General features: G+C 57.9%; 2 protein-coding genes across 5 annotated transcripts in view; one reads left to right on the top strand and one right to left on the bottom strand.

Annotated features, from left to right (window-relative positions):
* The first annotated feature begins 1,333 nt into the window (after nt 1-1,333).
* On the top strand, nt 1,334-9,552 carry BLCAP (BLCAP apoptosis inducing factor). Its single transcript, XM_083801543.1, has 2 exons — nt 1,334-1,508; nt 7,841-9,552. Exon 2 carries the CDS (start codon nt 7,924-7,926, stop codon nt 8,185-8,187), a length of 264 nt encoding a protein of 87 aa, XP_083657669.1. The 5' UTR covers nt 1,334-1,508; nt 7,841-7,923; the 3' UTR covers nt 8,188-9,552.
* Nucleotides 9,553-13,122: 3,570 nt separating this feature from the next.
* SRC (SRC proto-oncogene, non-receptor tyrosine kinase) overlaps nt 13,123-18,353 on the bottom strand; it is a 30,978-nt gene continuing 25,747 nt past the window's right edge. For all 4 annotated transcript variants that reach the window (XM_083801540.1, XM_083801538.1, XM_083801537.1 and 1 more), the window contains 7 exons: nt 17,855-18,004; nt 17,194-17,349; nt 16,906-17,085; nt 16,748-16,824; nt 16,459-16,612; nt 16,166-16,297; nt 13,123-16,058 (listed from right to left, as the gene is read on the bottom strand). In XM_083801540.1, coding sequence (XP_083657666.1) covers nt 15,850-16,058; nt 16,166-16,297; nt 16,459-16,612; nt 16,748-16,824; nt 16,906-17,085; nt 17,194-17,349; nt 17,855-18,004 — 1,058 coding nt within the window. In that variant the 3' untranslated portion in view covers nt 13,123-15,849. The remainder of the gene's footprint in view (nt 16,059-16,165; nt 16,298-16,458; nt 16,613-16,747; nt 16,825-16,905; nt 17,086-17,193; nt 17,350-17,854; nt 18,005-18,353) is intronic.

Genomic DNA, 18,353 nt, shown 5'->3' with positions numbered 1-18,353 from the left:
GGCAGAGCTGATCCCGTAAGACGCTGCTAAGTGTCTAGCAGACTGTTGTGGTCGGCTAGGGGAAGATGCAGACAGTCTGGGGGGAAGGGGCATGATCTGCACTGCAGGAATGGTTTCATCTGCTCTGCCATCGCAATTCCACAGTTGCCACATTGCATCGCCCTCGTTCCAGACTCCAGCACATTTGAGCCAGTTTGCAAATTAACCTCCAGACTTGGTCCATGGACTATCTGCTTGTCCCCTCTTTCATACCAGGAGGTTATTTCCTTTTTTAAAGAAGCCAGGAGCAGAACTTCCTTGCGCAGTGTTTTGAAACCCCTTCACCTGCTTACCCTGCGCAGCAACTCAAGATCCTCCATCCTTTCCCCCGAAGCTCTGCCTCTGCCATGTATTTCTGCCTGTCTGCACCACATGGCGTCCCCAAAGCCTCGAGGAGCCTGGGCTCAGCAGCCCCCCAGCACTGGGCTGGGAGCACAGGAGCAGGGGGCCCAGTTTAAGGCGCTGCCCGGGATGGCTTTGCTGCTGGTTGCACGCTGGGTTCCATTTCAGGGGTACACCCTTAGCACCTTAGGTACAGCTTTTGTGATAGGAACAGGGAGCTGACTGCAAGCAGGTGAACGAAGCGCAAGAACCTCAGCAGGAGCAATATTGCGCTGAATTGCTCTCAGCAACTGCCCGAAGGGAAGCTGTGGGGAGCTGGGGGTCAGCCTCTTCTCGCAGATAACCAGTGACAGGACCAGAGGGAAGGGCCTCAGGTTGTGCCGGGGGAGGCTCAGCTTGGAAACGAGGAGACATTTCTGCTCAGAAAGAGCGGTCGGGCGTTGGGATGGGTTGCCCAGGGCGGTGGTGGCGACGCCGTCCCTGGGGGCGTTCAGGGGGCAGGGTGGACGCGGTGCCTGGGGACGCGGGTCAGCGGGTGGCGGCGGCAGGGGGACGGCCGGGCCGGGTGACCTGGGAGGGCTGTTCGGCCTCTGCGCCTCAGTGAGCCCAAGCAGGAGCTGTGCGGACACAGCCCCCAGGACCCCCCCACGCTCCCAGGGACAGCCGCAGCCTCCCCGAGCCGCCCGCTGCCCTACAGCGATCCCAAACCCCCCATAGCCCCCCGCACCCCCACACCCCATAGCCCCCATACACCCCCCACCCCCCTACCCCATACCCCGCCCCCCCCCCCCAAGGCCACCCAGCCCAGGCGCGCTCCCGCGTGGCGGCGCCGCCGCGCACGCCCCGCGCACGCGCACTGCCCCTTCCCCATCCGCCGGGGCCGCGCAGGCGCGCTCCCCCCCCTTCCCGGTCGGGCCGTGGCCGCGCAGGCGCAGTGCGCGCCCCGCCGGACGGAGCGGCCCCGCTGCCGGGGCCGGGCAGGGCGGGCGGGGGGCGGCGGGGCCCGGCGGGCTCTGAGGCGGCTCCCGGCGCTCCTCCGGCCTCGGCCCTCCGCGGGGCGCGGCGTGCGCGGGCGGCCCGGCCCGGCGGCCTGAGGAGGAGGAGGAGGAGGAAGGAGGCGCCGCGCCGTGAGTACGGGGCTGAGGGGGGGGCTGAGCGGCGCCGAGCACCGGGGGGCGCCGTGCGGGGCCGTCTGGGGGGGGGGGCGGCTGAGCCGGGCTGCGGGAGTCACGGCCCTGACCCGGCACGTTTGGGGCGCCACGGCCCTAACCCGGCACGTTTGGGGCGCCACGGCCATAGACCGGCCCATTTGGGGTACCACGGCCCTAAACCAGCACATTTGGGGTGCCACGGCCCCAAACCAGCATGTTTGGGGTGCCACGGCCCTAACCCGGCCCATTTCTGGCCACAGTCAGGGCAGTGCGCTCGGCTCACCGCCACCACGTAACTCCTGGCCTTGTCCCCCCGGCCTCTCTCCCCTCTGAAGGCTCGCACCTCGCACCGCCACCAGGAGCAGCCCCCGGCCACCCCCGTGGCCAGCAGGCAGCAGGGCCCCGCCGCAGGACCCTGAGCCGGCTGCGGAGCGGTGTCACGAGCGCGTAGGTACGGCACGGTGTTACATAGGAGGCCCTCAGGTGCAGTCTACAATACCCTGAACTCCGTTAGCCCAAAGCATAACCAATTTTACAAACGCTGTCACTTCGGAATACCTCCTGCCTTTCCGACCCGTATGTCACAACCCCAAAACCCTAACCAGTCATTTGTTTTGCCTCTGCTTGACAGGCAGAAACCTGGGCTTTGTCAGGCTGTACTCACGCTAACGCAGCATGAACACAACAACAGGAAAGGTAGTAAGAGATCCAAATTAAAGCTCAAAACTTTTTTTCAGAGAACTTGGAACGGGTCTGTAATTTGCAGTCCCTGCCAGTTATGCAAAGGGCAGGGGTGAAAAATGAGGGCCACTGAGAATTAAGAAATTAGTACAAAGGAAAAGAGCGACACTCCATAGGACAGCTGTCAGTGTTTACGTCTTTGTGCTGTAGAGCTGACTGACTTAAGGCTCTGCTCCTGGGATTTACATCTGAGAAACACAGGTAGTGCCGCTGCCCTCTCGCTCACAGACAGAGGTTCGTCGGCTCTGGTGCCGAGCGTGCAGTAATCCAAACGGGGCAGGACGCTGTGCTGACTCTGGAGACCAGCTGATCGATTCCCCAGTCGGAGTAACACAGCTCAGAGAGCAGCTGTGAAAATGGTAAAGAGTGGTTCCACAGAACGCCTCCGCTTTTCATGGAAGGAGTGTTGCTCTGGATTGTCCCTAGCTTGAGAAACCAAAACACTTTGCAACCCCCGGGGCTTGATTAGTCAAGGAATTGCTGCCCTTTTGGAAAGGGTTTGCAACTGTATTGCACCATTTCTGAGTCTCCATCAAGCGTTCCAAGGCATGAACTTATCAAAGAATGGCATAAAGCCTTTGCCAAAAGTTGGAGGCTCACTTTTTCCAGCTGAGTCACTCTGGCAGAATAAGCCTTTTAAAAAAAAAAACGCAGAAAATAGTGGCAATGACTAAAATAAAAGCTGAAGTTAAAACCCTGTTACTGCAAATAAGACTTAAAAGTTTGAACAGTTATGGTCCTTAGTTGTTTCGTTTGTGGTTTTGGTTTTTTTGAGGGCTGGCACCTAGAAAGCTAGTGCACCGATGTTTTTTTTTTTTGCCTTTTTAGCTACAAAACCAACCAAACACCCTTGTCACTTGATAGCTCTTTCACCTCTTTTTTTCCCCCAGTGCTTTGGATGTTGTGTGTTTAACAGCTATTTTGGACACTACGCAGTATTTGAGAGTTGGCTTCAAGCACACGCAGGCAGCAGGAAGCTCTGCCCACACAGAGAGCTCTGTGGCTCTGACAAGGTCCTTGATTTAAACTGTTTTAAGCAAACTACGGCATAGGCAAGCCTTATACATAAGAAACCGGGTGCAAGGCCCCGAGGCACGCTGTAAGTACACCGCGCTATTTAACTTGAGAGATTTTTGTCCAGGCAAGTGGCTTTTAACTCCCAAGCAGGAACTTGGGCTTCTGGGAGATGGGGAGATTGGCATCACCACACACAAAAAGGAGTTGTTCAGCCTTCTGTTGCGACTCTGGGTGGCCGGTTTGTGTAGCATGTGCAAGTTTTGCCTTCCTCGGGGACGCCACTGGCTTAACAGCTGCCTCTGAGGTCTGAACAAGCTTACCTTTTAAGTACCTCTGAGTGATTAGCGAAAGCCAGCTGATTATTCTGTCCTGTCAGGGCAAATGGATTGTTAAGGACTTGGGGCATTCTTGAGAAACATATAAACTTGGTGTTGGCATCCTGATGCGGCGAGCCTGTGGTGTGCGAGCACTTCTCATCCTTCTGAGTGCTGAACTGGCTCGGAGAATACCAAGGGACAGCTTGCTGGCTGCTCAGATGGCTGCGTTGTAAAGGTGAATGAGCCATTGCGAAACACGAGACCTGTGCCGGGCTCCCCGCTTTTGACTTGTCCTAATTAAAGTTTTGTTTCTGGGTGGGAAAGGTGTGCCGCTACGCCTGCGGGGGAGTTTGGAAACCCTCCCCGCGATCGCATGCCAGTCCCACCTGCTGCTTCTGAACGGTCTCGGGAGGGAGGCGGAAGGACCGTGGGCACGGTGGGAACCGATTAATAGGCGTGTGGAAGAGCACTGCTGTTCGCTTACTGCCGGGGCGTGCAGGGAACTCCCCACGCTGCTCCCCTGCCTGCAGGAGCTGGCAGGGAGGCTCCGGCAGCGCGGGGAGATCAGAGGGGAGCTGCAGAGCGCTGGCTGCGGGCAGGACAGCGGGAGCAGCACGTGCTCCGCCGCCGAGGGGGCTCCGAGCACCTTTGGAGTGGCCGAGTAGCTGCGGAGGAGCGAGAGGAGGCAGCGGTGGTGCGACGGAGAGGAACTGGCTGGTAAACACGAGCGGCTGCCAAGTCAGATGACTCGAGCACTCCTGAGGGGAGCGGGACAGCAGGCCGGCTGAGGAACAGGATGAGTCAGATCGGCAGGGGAGAACAGGAGCAACTGGTTGGGGAAAAGCAGGATGCGGTTGTGAAACAGGGAGCTCGCGGAGGCGCTGCTGGCTGACAGGTAGTTGCTGGCTCCGGGACACGCGGTAATCTTTTGCTTGGATCACGAGGAGGGGACAAAGGAAACAAGGGAGGAACGTCTCATTTGCAAGTTTCACCTGCAGATTATTGCTCGAGCATCTAGGCAAAGCTGCACGTTATTACAGCTTCAGGAAGGGACTTCCTATCCCGGGTGCTAAGGAGAGTGATATTTCCCTAAAGGGCTGACCGTGGGAGACACGGCTTCGCCGTAGGAAGGCCTCTGCGGCGTGAGGATCAAGAGCTCGGAAAGAGAACACTCATTGCCAGCTGCATAAAGGGATCTCCAGCAAAGAGCAAGGAAGAGAACGCATCTTGAGGAACACAGAGCTGCAGGATTCCCAAGCAGAGGTTACCTTATCTAAGATCTGCTAGATCACACAGGCAACAGGTTTTCAGCCTTTAACTGGTGGGTAGTTAAGGGGCAGAGGAAAATAGAGCTTACTACGGATACAAGACTTAACTGTTCAAACATCTGCGTTTGTTAGAAGTCTGAGAGGTTTGCAGAGTGAAGGGCACTGCCATAGAAACTTCACAGTAAAAATAACCACTATTAAATGTTTCCTTATTCTGCAGAGTGGTTTTATTGATTGCCACGAGCAACTGGCTCTTCCAGAAAATACCAATATTTAAAAATGGGTAACTTGTTCTGAGAGCGGTGTTTGTAGGAAGGAGTCTGTGCCGTGATGAGAAGGCCAGGCCGTGGAGTTCAGTGCAGCTGTCCCGAGTTTTAATTACACTCATGAAATGTAATCAACTGCAGAGTTTGGGAGCTGAAGGCTCAGTAGTTGTAGCACTGCTACATCTGAGGTATTTATGACAACAGGCCTAGAAGATTCCAGAGTTTGTACTCTAATGCCAGGCACATTGTCTTAGGCTGATTTTCTTACCCATCCTTTACTGCGGAGACCAAGAGCCCGGAGCAGTTGTCTGTAGGCACTTAACACTAAGGCTTTAGGAGTGGGTGACCTGAAGACTGCAGCACAAGTGCAGCAAGAGGAGCCGAGCTGACATGATGTCAGGGCTGGATTTAGCCGCAGCGTTTGCGATGTTCATGTTTGCCCTGCACAGTGTTCAAGGCACTTGGGAGGGAGGCTACAGGAAACGTCAAGTAGAGAACACTCAGAAGGATTAAGCTGGCCACACCGCTGATTTAGTACAGCCTGGTTGTATTCAGCGCCGTGTCATCTTTGCCTAAGCAGGACAGGAACTAAGAGATTGGGGGGAGTGGTTCAATTCCGTATCTGTTAAATCTTTTCTCTGAATACTTCCCCTTGGAGAAGTTACCTAATGCTTCAGCAGCACCCGTACTCCAGAAACAGGTCGGTGATGCACAGAGGCTAGCAGACAGCATGTTTGGCTGTGGAGTGAGCGATCATTATTCCTAAATCATCTGTTCACAGATGAGGGAAACTCAAGACTTGCCCTTAAAGATGTGAGCTGCATGAGATGGGATTAACCCTGGGATTTTATTCCTTTAACCTCAGCCGTATTGCCGTGTAAAATAACTTCGTTATTCCTCTTGCTGCCTAATTGAACCCCAGCTGTCCTCTCTGCTGGAGAACACTCTCTTGCAGGACAGCCAACACAACATACTCTCCCCAAATACTCTTAATCTGTTTGCCCTGGTGGAGCTTTTGGCCTGCATTCTCTTTCACTAACATTAAGATAGATCCTGCTGCTAGGAACACAGCGGTGGCAGCGTGCTTCCTGCTCCCAACACCAGAGCTGGTGGGTACCAGGGAGCTTACCGAGCTGTGAGACACGGGCCTGACCTCGGTGGTTTTTTGGAAGGGAACCGTTTGTGGTTTTCTCTTGGCCTTTCTGTTCAGTCCCTCCTTCTCTCCCCCTTAGCCAGGAAATCCCTTCTCCTGCCAGCAGGAGCCGGAGGAATGTGCTGTTTATTTACTTTCTCACTCCTTCATCCTACTAACCTTCCCGCCCCCCAGTCCTAATCCGAACAGGCTCAGCTCAGCCCTTCGTCCTTCTGACAGCATACCTCGCAGATGAGTATTTTCAGATAAAAGGATCGCTGCAAAAAGAGCTGTCCTGGCCAGGCTGTGGTTAGTTGGGGTGAGGCTGTGGCGTTTTGCAAGGCTGGGGCTGTCCTCCTGCCCGTCTTCCTGTCTTGGCTAGCAGCCGCGTGTCCCCATGATGTGCTGCAGGACAGCAGGACAGCAGGGGACACTTTCCAAGCTGGTCCCTCTTGCAGCATTCCCCTGTGTGCTTTTGCCTTTTTGGGGCAGCAAGCTAGGAGTTGTTCCACAAACTGAGGGAAGTCTTTATCAGTTATTCTCCCCAACGATACTGACATCTCCTAGCCTGACCGGCTATTGCTATCCCAGACTGCTAAACTCCATTCTTCTGCCCTCTTTCAACACCTGTAAGGCATTTATTATTTTTAAAACCCTCTAAAATACTTGAAGACGTTTGGCTTAGAAAAAAAACCACAGTGTAGTTGATCTAGTTGCTAAAGATAGAAGGGTATTTTCTGGACCTCTAGTGCGCTGCCATCCCTGGTCAGAGAAGCCCTTGAAGCTCGCTGCTTCCACAGGGTTTTGCAATAATCCAAGTAAGGAAATCCTGTGTTTACAGCACTCATGAAAATTGCCGTTTTGAGACTGTCCCCCCCCTTTGATCCATTCGCATGCTTTGTCTTATCTGCCTTTAGCTGATTGGCAAGGATTGTAAATCCCTTAAGCAGGGACTGTCCTCTCCTTTGTTCAGCAGCATGGACGCTGTTGGGGCTCCCCCGGGCAGCTACGGGTGGAGTTCAGATTTTTTTCTGTCCCACTGGCAGACCGCAGTGGGTCTGTGCCTGGGGAGGAGGCAGTTTGTGTGCTTAACGCTTCCTAGAAGCGTGGCTGAACACTGAACCAGCCATTTTTGTCTTCCACTTCTTCCTTTGTACCACCTGTGAGTTTACCTCTCAGTTGCACGTTTATACCATCACTCAAGACTTTGGACAGCCTTGTAGAAGCACACGTGTGGGAAGGCAGCTTGTTTCCTTTTCTGTTGCTCCCCCCTCCACCTTTCTTTTCCTGCACTATAAAGAAAAGGGTCTCAGGACCATTAGCCAGGGTGAGAGCCCGAGAAACAAAGCATGCAGAGCATACACTGCTGTATCAGCAATAGGTAGTCGCGTCCCCAGCTTCTCCCTCAGGGAGCAGGGAAGTTGACACCAGCTCCGAGTCCCCAGAATTTAGCATTAGGGGTCTGAGCACCAGCATCTGATGCTTGGGAATGTGTGAACTGTGGAAGAACTGCTGTTGGTCTGTTTGCTGAGCATCTCTGACGGTCTGACATTTTACATCCCTACAGAACAGCCCACGGGAGGAGCTGCTGAAGACTGTTGGGAGCGCATCTGACTGCTGTTGCCACAGGGCCCCGGCCAGCCGGACACCATGTACTGCCTTCAGTGGCTGCTGCCTGTCCTGCTCATACCCAAGCCCCTCAACCCAGCGCTGTGGTTCAGTCACTCAATGTTCATGGGCTTCTACCTGCTCAGTTTCCTCCTGGAACGGAAACCTTGCACGATTTGTGCCTTGGTCTTCCTGGCAGCTCTGTTCCTCATCTGCTACAGCTGCTGGGGGAACTGCTTCTTGTATCACTGCACAGGATCCCAGTTGCCGGAATCAGCTCATGATCCCAGCATCGTGGGCACCTAGAGAACGATAATCTTCCAGTCTGCTGACAGCTCTGGTTTTGCTTTTTTTAAAAAAAAGGGGGGGCTAGGGAGGAGGGGAGGGGGTGCTAGGCATGTGACTGGAGTAAAAACAGCCTGTTTCCTGTGATATGTGTGTGTGGACTAGAGTGGTAAATTCCTGACCAGCCCTCCCACTCTGCCTGTGAAATTTGACTTGTTTACTGTGTGAACTCTGGCAGCACCACCTGCTTTTTTAGAAGCAGAGATCTTTTTTTCTTTTTCCCCTTCCCATATCACTGGGAACGGGCACCAGCCCTCCTAACTGAGAGCTGGTGGAGGAAAGAGCTGTTTGGCCTCTGTCCAGCTGTTGCACGGTGGCGGAGCTGCGTGGCACTCATCTGCATTAGGCCACGGTGGTCTAACTCGGGGCTCCCGGCCCTCTGATTCTGCTCAAGTAGCTACAGGATCCTCTCCGGCTTTCTGTTTGTGGGGAGCCAGCCTTCCCACCTTGCTGATCAAGGGAAAGCTCGACAGCTCGCAGATGCACTTGGCAAAAAGCTGCTGGAGCCAGAGGCAGTTGAGTCATCTCCTCCCGCTCAGCCTGCCAAAGAGATGCGCGCACTGCCCAAGTGCTTTCTGAACTACTTACGCTCCGAGATCATAGCCTGAGAGCCTCAGTTGTGCTGCTGCTTTTATAAAGCCTCACAGGCAGCCGAGACTGCCTCTTCCCCTGCTAGATTTCCAGGGTTTACTGAGGTATTGACTGTTGGGATAAAAAAAACTGCTATGCTGCAAGACATGGGGTTTTCATGGGCGCCACGAGCCTCACCCCACAGAGCTCGCCGCTAGCCCAGAAGGCTGGGTGCGGGCAGGGCAGGAGAGGGTCCCGAGGTGGAGGCGTAGCTTGGAGCAGTGGCTGCTTCAGCTGCTTTTGGTGACTGTTCTCAGGCCAGGGGTGACAGAGGATGCTGGTGCTATGCAGTGGGGAAGGAGAGGCCAGAGGGGCGCCCGGTGCCTCCATCTCCCCTGGCAGAAGGATGTCAGGGCTGGGTGGTAGCGGGTTGCTCTTACACAGCCGCTGCTGAGAGCTCTGCACTCATTGCTGCCTGCAGCAGCGGCTCTCGGGGGAGCCTTCCTTGGGGCAAGGGTTTGCTTGTGAGCAACCGTGGGGGTTAACACAAAGTACTGTCGCTGCACTGTCAAAGGGTTCCCTCTCGTTCGCCATCTGTTCATCCTTACTTCAGTCTACGAGTCCCGTAGGGGAGAGCAGCACAAGTGGCTGCTGCTGTCCCGAGGAAGTTCGAGCTATGAGGTTGTGAAACTTCCCGAGTATTGTTTGTTCATTGCACAGCTGTTCAAAATGTTTAATAAAGCTTTATAAACTTTGGTCTATGGACTCCTGCCCAGCATGATGCGTTCGCTGCTCATTGCAGATGCCTCAGCCCAGCAATCATGCAGCTCTGTATTGTTTTGTTCCCAGCGCTATAATCCCAGTCTCTAGCAGGATGCAGAGCCTGTCAGCCCTGTAGCTCCCAGTACCGACTGCATTACCAGTTTAACCTAACCCAGGGCAGGCTGAGAAACGTGCAGGCAGTCCCTAAAACAAGCTCGCTTTGCACACAGCACAGGCGGAGGCTTCTGGTTGTGTCTGTATTCGTGTGACAGATCCTCACCGTTCCCTTACCAAGGAACCAAACCCCAGAGCTGTGTTCTGAAGTCCTGCTAATCCCAACTCCTGCTAATCCCAACGCCAGCACCGTGAGAGCCAGGCACGTGCCCCTGAGCCTGTCCCGCGGCGTCCCCCCAGCACTGTCCCCTTGCCGTGGGCACAGGCTGGGCTGGGACCCAGCTGCTGCACGTCCACCCTCGCTCCAGAGCCCTGGACACCAAGCCCGAATTGGAAAGTTCAAGGCATATCAGTGTTTACACGTCCAAAAAACCCAAGCGTGACATCCTCAGGATGAGGGGTGGCAGCCCCATCACCTGTGGGGCTGAGGGGAACCCCAAGAGCTGCCATGCTAGCTACAGTGTAAATAAAAATAGAAGGGAAAAAGGAAGTCCTCTCATTTGCAAGCTATGGCAACACAGTTGTCTGCACTCTGAACAACATTTAAGTTTTATTTATTTAAGCTAAAAGGATTTTTTTTTTATTATTTAAGCTAATGCAGTCAGTTTAAAGCTATATTTTAGTTGCTAATGAGCCAAGATGCGCTCTACTGCAATTTAAATAAGTCCTAGCCACAAAGGCAGACAGCCCTGGGTGAGGGCAAGCCCTGGCTTCGTACATCCAGCCCAGCCCAGGACAGGGCTGCGGGCTTCCCCTTCCGCCAGGCCTGACCTGGAGAGAGAAGCACTTCAAAAGGGGGAAGCTGCCGGTGCAGTGACGGGAGAGATCTCAAACCGATGCGTAGGAAATCAGCACTCCCACCCCAAACGCAGTTAAGAGCGCTCTTTGATATGCACATTGCCCTCACCGGGGCACTATCTGCCACTTCTCAGTGCGCCGAGATACAATCTTCATGATAGAAAATTAAAGTAACTTCATCACGGTCAGACAGAAAGCCTCAGGCAGGGCGAGGAAGCCAACCAGGTCTCACATCCCATGCTAATGCCCCGATCCCCAGCTCACCCTCTGTAAAGAGACCGTGAAAAACCAGCCTGCAACTGCAGAACAGGTCAAACCCGACAGCTTTTGGAGAGCAGCATCAGGGCTTCCCTGCCTGCGCACCACAAACTGGGCTGAGCCCACACAGCCGCGGTACCGGCTCCTCTGCAAAGGAGATGTGACAGACGCTGGCCCCGCTCGCCAGGAGCTGTCCCCCAGTGCGGTGGCTCTGTCACCCGGGGGGTCCCTGCTGCACCGGGGGCAGTGGAAGCGGAGGGGCTGAGAGCAACCGCTGCGTGGTGCCGCGTCCTACCGAGCCCAGGCACTGCCTGGGAGGGATCTGGCGCAGAGCAAGCCTCATCGCCTTGCTTTGGAAATTGCCCATCTGCCTCGCGCTCCCTGGCTGCGGGGAGCAGGAGCCTTGAGCTATTCCTTTGCCTCTCCATTGGAAGGGGATCGTTTTCTTTTCTAGGTCACGTAACAGATCAGTGGCGCTGCAGGGTCAGGGGAAGGAGAAAAGAACAAACGCCAACCCATGCTCAGATCCCAGAAATCAGAGCCGCAGCAGGGCTGGCCGCACCTCGGGCTCCCCGCTTCAGCCTCGGGACCGGGGGCTTCTCTCCCTGCGCCCCCCTTCCACACCTCTCGCCTGCTCCCACCAGCCCTGGGCTGGCCCAAGCCCTGCTGAACCCGGGCAGCCGCCAGCATCGCTCTGGGCCAGCCCTTCCCCTGCCTGCGCCCTTTGCTCTCGCTCTGCCTCTTGCTCCTTGCATGGAAGGGGCATTTTCCTCGCCCTCGGCGGCTGGCAGGAGCTAAGTGCGGCGGGTAAGGACTTCAGCCTGTCTCAGGAGCCCAGAGATTAACCCTCGGCAAGAGGGCTTCGCCGAGCAAACAGGCAGCGGGATGAGGGAGGACGGGCTCGCCGCCGCCACGGCAGGTGCTGGAACAACACAGCCAGCAGGACCCCAGCGCCAGGACAAAACCACAATGTTTTCCACCTTCACCCTCTTGCAGCCCGGATCAAGAGCTGGGACTTGATACACTTCGGGGAAAATTAAGGGGGTGCTCAGGGCAAGCAACAGCTCATCCTTTCCGTTCCAGCAGCCCCCCCAGCAGGAGCAGCCCAGCCCTCTGCAGCCCCCTACCAGCGCCCGAGCCCTCTCCCCGGCTTACAAGGCAAGGCGAGAGCACAAAGCAAACAGCAAGATTACATCTGTTAAAGGAAGCAAGCGGTATAATCCCCAGGCACATCTGCCCGGCTCAGGATGGGGACGCGTGGTGGGGGCTCCTCCTCACCTCCCAGCCCAGCAAGCCTCTGCCCCTCCAGGGACAGACCTCAGGGCTGCAGCAGCTTCAGCCTACCCCCCCCCAACCCAGACAGGGGGCTCACCAGCACCAGACACTCCCTCAATCGCTTAATTGCTTTGAGGAGAAGTAAAACACAAAGCATTAGGCACCAAAGACGACACGGCACTCACTCACCGGCCCAAGGAGAGCACCGCGGCAGCAGAGCAGAAGCGCAGCACACGGATTTCAGGGCACCAAAACCTCCCCACACCGCTGAGGCTCAGCCACAGCCCTGCTTTCTAAGAGCCTATTCCCACCACACCACTGGTACAAATCAATTAGTTAATCACCAGCTGAGGGATCCCAATCAGCACCCACTAATTACCCTAATGAAGTGAGCCTGCTCCTTGCCAGCCCACTGATCCAGCAGGCTGCAGAGAGGAGCCTTCCCTCCCCAGCCCGGGCTCTGCCACCCGCACGGCCCCATGCAGAAAAGGATTTAGGATGGATGGCTGCGGGAGAGGAGCCGGCTGCCATCCCAGCACAGCCCCTGCAGCCCCTGCCTCCCCTGGGAGCTCCCCCAGCACCACCAGCCATGCTTGCTGTGTGCAATTCTATGCAACTTATGTGAATCAGTGGTCTATAAGTGAATATAAAGGTATAGATTGTGCTGGCCATTACCCAGGGGTGCATTTGGAGCTCTGTCAGAGCAGGAGGGATGTGATGGAAAAGGTTCCCCTTGCTGGAGGCAGCTCTGGTCCCCCCCGAGCCCAATCCCAACCCCAAGAGGCGCACAGCACCCTGCATGGCTGCGCACCGAATCTGAGGCACATCGGACGGAAAAAGCCCCCCAAAACACCCGGAGCCATACAGAGAAGTTGTACTCGCTCCGGTGACCGCCGACCCCTTACCAGGGATCCCAAGAAGCCCTCTCATACATGAGCTACACTTTTTTTTTTTTTTTTGGTGAGGTCTGTTTGTATTTAATTATCAAATTGCAAAGTATTTACAACAACATTAGAGTTTCAAAGCATCTCCGCCCCCCACCACCCACAAAGCTGGACATTTTCAGGTTTTTCCAAAGTTTTATTATTATCCAAAAAAAAAAAAAGCTAAATATTTTTACTTCGACACTGAAAAAGGCAGGTGGGGAGGAGGGGGAGCTGGGGAGAGAGAACCAGATCCACATGTTCTCTGCATAGTCTCGTCTGGAGATCTTACAAAAATGCTATTTAAAAAAAAAAATTACACCAGCAGAAAATACCTTGTACGGGGTTATTGGCCCATCGCATCCATGCCAAGGAGCATCGCGGGGTAGGGGGGATTCCCCTCTAAATTACTGGCTTTGAAAACAAATTGGCAGACCAGGAGGGTGATGGAGGGGAGGCTCTGAGCCTGCGTGGCCTCTGTTGAGGCCAGCCGCAGCAGGGACTGCAGGGACCCCAGGTCCCGCCTAACGCCCTGCACACGCGGTCAGATGGATGGACACGTAGACGGACACACAGACACACATCCCCAGCCCCGCGCCGTGCTCCTCCTGGGTTGTTTCACTGCCTTCTGCCATGAAAAGTCCCCAGCCTCTCCCTGTCGTCAAACCCCCGGGGCAGGGAAGAAAGCCCAGGGCGGTGCTGACGCTGCCGGGGCGTTATTGCTCCGCCGTGCCAGGGAATGAAACAACTGGGTTGGGAGCACCCCGGCCCTGCTGTTCCCTCACGAGAACCTGTCCGTGCTAAAGAAAACAAAAGGTCACGCGTTAACACGTGCATTCGCCTTCTCTCTCCCCAGCTCGTGGGTCCAATCCGCCTTCTGCACATTGATTTAGAGATTTAGGAGCCTTCTCCCGGGGACGGGGATTCTGTGTCCCTCCCGTGGTTATGGCACAGGCTGCCCCTCGTAGCACTAAGGGGCTTCTCTGGGACCCATCAGCCAAATGGCCACGAGACCAGGAACTAAAAGACCTCAGGGCGCGACGGTCCCTGCACGAATGCAGACAGCAAAGGCGCTGGGGGAAGGAGAGGCTCCGAGTCCCAAGGTGGTTTTAAAAAAATCCATTAAAACAGTTGCTGTTCTCCAAGCCAAAGGCAGGATCTCTCTATTTGTGCCACGTTTGAAGGCTTTACTATTAAAAAGGGGCCACCAAGCCAGAACTTGTTCAATAAATAAGACGCTGGGGAGCTGTGGGAGCGAGCGGGAGGCAGCGACGGCTCTGCCCTGCTCCTGCGGGGGCAAGGGGCAGGAGCATCTCCCCCCGGTGCAGCGTGCGGCCCCAGCACCTTCCTCGCCTGGTTTTCCATGGGTGCTGGGCCACCGAGGCAGAGCCGCAGGAGCCGGCGGGTGCCACAAACCACCACCGAGCTCCTGGATGAAATACCCAGGCTGAGAGCAGGCTGCGGGGCGCACGCCCCGAGCATCCCTCTGCTGCACACCAGCGACCCAGCCCACCAGCATTTTTGGCACTGAGGGTGCTCGGGACAGGGGTGCTGACTGCTGCTGCCTCGCACGCCAGGACAGTGAGGGGTTCTGCTTAGGGACAAATGCAGACAGAGACGTCGGCGTGACGGCAGGAGGAAAACGAAACCACATGCAACCTGGCCGGCTGGTGGGGGGCGCGCGGGGGCTATGTACAAGGTGGGCGCCGGGGCTGTGCGCGGCCCCAGGGGTTCAGCCTGGTGGGGACAACGGGGGGGCAAAGCTGGGCACGGGTAAGCAGTGACCTCCGAAACACAGCCAAGGGCTTGGGGAGCGAGCCAGTGAGCCTGCAGACATCTGCGCGGCACAACGCTCCCCAGCAGCCCAGCCCCAGGGGGTGGTGGCAGCAGGAGCGGGGAAGGCAGCTAGAAACGTACCAGTGGACAACCGCGTTGCAAAAAACGAGTATTTCCCCCCAAAATGCTCCCACAGCCCGAGTGGCCGCCTCTGTCGTGTGCCCCAGCCCCGTGGTCTCGATTTGGGGTTGGTGGCCAGGAGAGGCGCAGCGTTGGGTGGAGAAGCCCTGGGGGGGCTGCAGGGGGCCAGGCGAGGGCTCCGTGGGGTCCCCCCCTCGATGCCGATCCCAGAAGCGACGAGGTGGTGCCCTGCGGGGGACAGGCACGGCTGGAAGACTCGACTGTGTGCCCAGGAGGTCCCACGGGACGGGGCGGGCAGTGGGGCCCCGAGCAGGGCCAGGTCCCACTCCCGGCACGAGGACGGGCAGGCACTGGAGGAAGGAGCCTCAAGGCCAGCGTCCCGTTGGCACCACGGGCCTGCGGGATCGTGGGGCCTGGTGCCTCGCAACGTCTGCTCTCCAGCTGCATCCCAGTCCAAACCAGCGCTGGCGTGTGCCTTCCCCACAGCAAAACGTCTCTGTGAACACCTTTGGGCAAACCAGAGCAAAAAGGGTGGGCGAAGGGGTAGGGAAAGTCGTGGTGATTTTAAACTAGGGAGGGTGCAAGAAGCTGTGGCCACATGTCCGGGGCAGGAGGTGCTGTCCCCCAGTTTCTCTGGGGAAAAAGCCTCCCAAAAGCCAAGCCTCTTGGGGGGGGGGGGGGGGGGGGAGGGTGATGCCCCGCCAGCCCGCTGCCCCGCTTGCCCTCCTGAGCCGGTGCCAGCACCCTTGGGCTCCTCTCGCCCCTTCGTTAATCAGGGCCCAGCAGTCTTAACGAGCGACGGGGCACCCGGCACCTCCCCTGGCCGCAACCAGAGGCGATGCCCCGTCCCGCTCCAGGGCTGCTGCGCAAAAACGGCCCCCTCGGCGGGGAGGCCGACCCTCCGCGCCCCGCGGCGAGGTCTCCGGTGCCAGGAGGAGCTCCAGGTCTATAGGTTCTCGCCGGGCTGGTACTGGGGCTCTGTCGAGGTGAAGTAGTCCTCCAGGAAGGCCTGCAAGTACTCGAAGGTGGGCCGCTCCTCGGGGTCCTTCCTCCAGCACTGGCACATGAGGTCGTGCAGCGATTCGGGGCACTCGGGCGGGCAGGGCATGCGGTAGCCCCGCTCCACCTGGTCCAGCACCTCCCTGTTCACCATCCCTGAGGAGAGAGGGGCCGCGGTGCTGAGCGGGGGCCGGGCCGGACCCCGCACCGTGCCCACCCCACGGGGGGCGAGGGGCTCCGTGCCAGCTGGCGCCAGCTCTCACCTGGGTAGGGCACTCTGCCCTTGGTGGTCAGCTCGGTCAGGAGGATGCCGAAGGACCAGACGTCCGACTTGATGGTAAACCTGCCGTACAGCGCCGCCTCGGGGGCCGTCCACTTGATGGGGAACTTGGCACCTGGGCGGGGAGGCAGGGTCAGGGGCTGCTCCCCCCCCGCGCAGCCCCCAGGCCCTCCTCACGCAACGCGAGGCACCGCGGGACTGACCCAGGGGACACCACAGCACACCCTGCGGGGACTGGGGACCGTGCCATGGCCACCGCCCGCGTCCCGCCCGCACCTTGCCGGGCCGTGTACTCGTTGTCCTCGATGAGGCGCGCCAGGCCGAAGTCGGCCACCTTGCACACCAGGTTCTCCCCCACGAGGATGTTGGCCGCCCGGAGGTCTCGGTGAACGTAGTTCATCCTCTCCACGTAGGCCATGCCAGATGCGATCTGCGGGGCAGGGCATGGGGACTGAGGCTCCCGGGGGGACACGAGGGCTCCCCGAGGGGGGACGGCTCTGCAGCCGGGCCCGACCCAGCTGACGGGAGCTGGGACGCGGGACTGGGAGGGGAACCACGAACCCACCTGAGCCGCCATATCCACGAGCTGCGGCAGCCGCAGGTACTTGCCCATCTCTCCCTTCAGGAAGTCCAGGAGGCTCCCTGCGAGGCAGACAGCGGTCAGCATCCTTCGGCAGAGCAGAGTCACCCCCCCGGGCCAGCCGGCGTCCCTCCCGCGCTCACCTTTGCTCATGTACTCGGTGACGATGTAAATGGGCTCCTCTGAAACCACGGCGTAGAGCTGAACCAGCTTCTCGTGCCGGAGCTTCTTCATCACCTGGGCTTCCTGCAGGAAGGCCTCCGGGGACATGGTGCCGGGTTTCAGCGTCTTTATTGCCACTCTGGTGGTGCCGTTCCAGGTCCCTGGAGCAGAGGACATATTTATGGGGCCGTGTCCTCTGCCTGCTCCCCCCAGCTGGGAGATGGGGCGAGGACGCTGCGCTGGGGACACGGGGCCGAACTGGTCCTTACCCATCCAGACCTCTCCGAAGCAGCCCTGCCCCAGCTTGACCTCGAGCCGCAGCGATTCCCGGGGGATTTCCCACGCATCCTTGGCGAGCCCTTGGGTCTGGGGCTTGGATGTGGGGCAGACGGTGGTCAGACGGTGGCACAGGCCATCGGCGTGTTCTAGCGGGGGACAACGTGCGGGTGATGCTCTGGCGTTCAGGCACGCGACGCCTTCCTTGCAAAACACCTCGGGGACCCGTACCCAGACCCTTTCTCCTTTCTGAAACCCAAGCTGTGTTTTTCACCAGGGTGCCCCCAGCCTGGTTTGGGGACCCCCACGCCAGTGCTGGCTTCCAGCAGCCGCTCCCTGCGGCAGGGGCACATCCGTGTTGGAAAAGACCTCCAGGACCACCAAGTCCGACCGTCCCATCACTAAACCATGTCCCTTAGAGCCACATCCACGCATCCCTTAAATACCTCCGGGGATGGGAACGCCACCACCTCCCTGGGCAGCCCGTTCCAAAGCCTGACCACCCCCTACACGGAGAGATTCCTCCCGACACCCAACCTAAACCTCCCCTGGTGCGGGCACAGCGCCCTGGGCATCACCCAGACCCCTGGGACGTGGGGCAGGGGGGTCTGGCCACGCGCGGGACGGGGCAGAGCCGTGGCCCCGGGTACGCACTGGAGTAGTAGGCCACCAGCTGCTGCAGGCTGCCGAACTGCGTGCGCGAGGTGATGTAGAAGCCGCCGCTGTCCAGCTTGCGGATCTTGTAGTGCTTCACGTTGAGCCCCTTGGCGTTGTCGAAGTCGGAGACCGAGAGGCAGTAGGCGCCTGCGGGCAAAACCCAGCAGCTCAGGGGCTGCGCGGGCACCGGATCCCCGCGGGGGGAGCAGGACGGTGCACGCAGGCTGCCGGTTTTACCCCAAAAAGCCCCTCTTATCTGTCATTTACAACTGGTGCAACAGCCAAGAGGCACCACGAGGTGCAGGGATGAATGCAGCAATAAAGGGGCAGGGACATGGGGGAAGGATGGGGCCGCAAGGAGCAAAAGGGAAGGTTCACGCTGCTGCCTGCATGAGCTGTTTCCAGTGGAATAAAGCAAATAGCACCACATTCAAAGCACCAAAGCAGAAAAAAACATCGAGGAGCTTTCCCCAAAGGTGCATTTGGAGCCAGACTA

Source organism: Anser anser, assembly GCF_964211835.1.
Source record: "Anser anser genome assembly, chromosome: 16".
In the NCBI taxonomy this organism is placed as follows: domain Eukaryota; kingdom Metazoa; phylum Chordata; class Aves; order Anseriformes; family Anatidae; genus Anser; species Anser anser.
The sequence above is the reverse complement of the archived record's forward strand: the minus strand, read 5'-3'. Positions and strand labels throughout refer to the sequence as shown.

What these genes read in the sequence shown, in the direction of transcription:
- BLCAP (XM_083801543.1), top strand. Translation starts at nt 7,924, where the DNA reads ATGTACTGCCTTCAGTGGCTGCTGCCTGTCCTGCTCATACCCAAGCCC.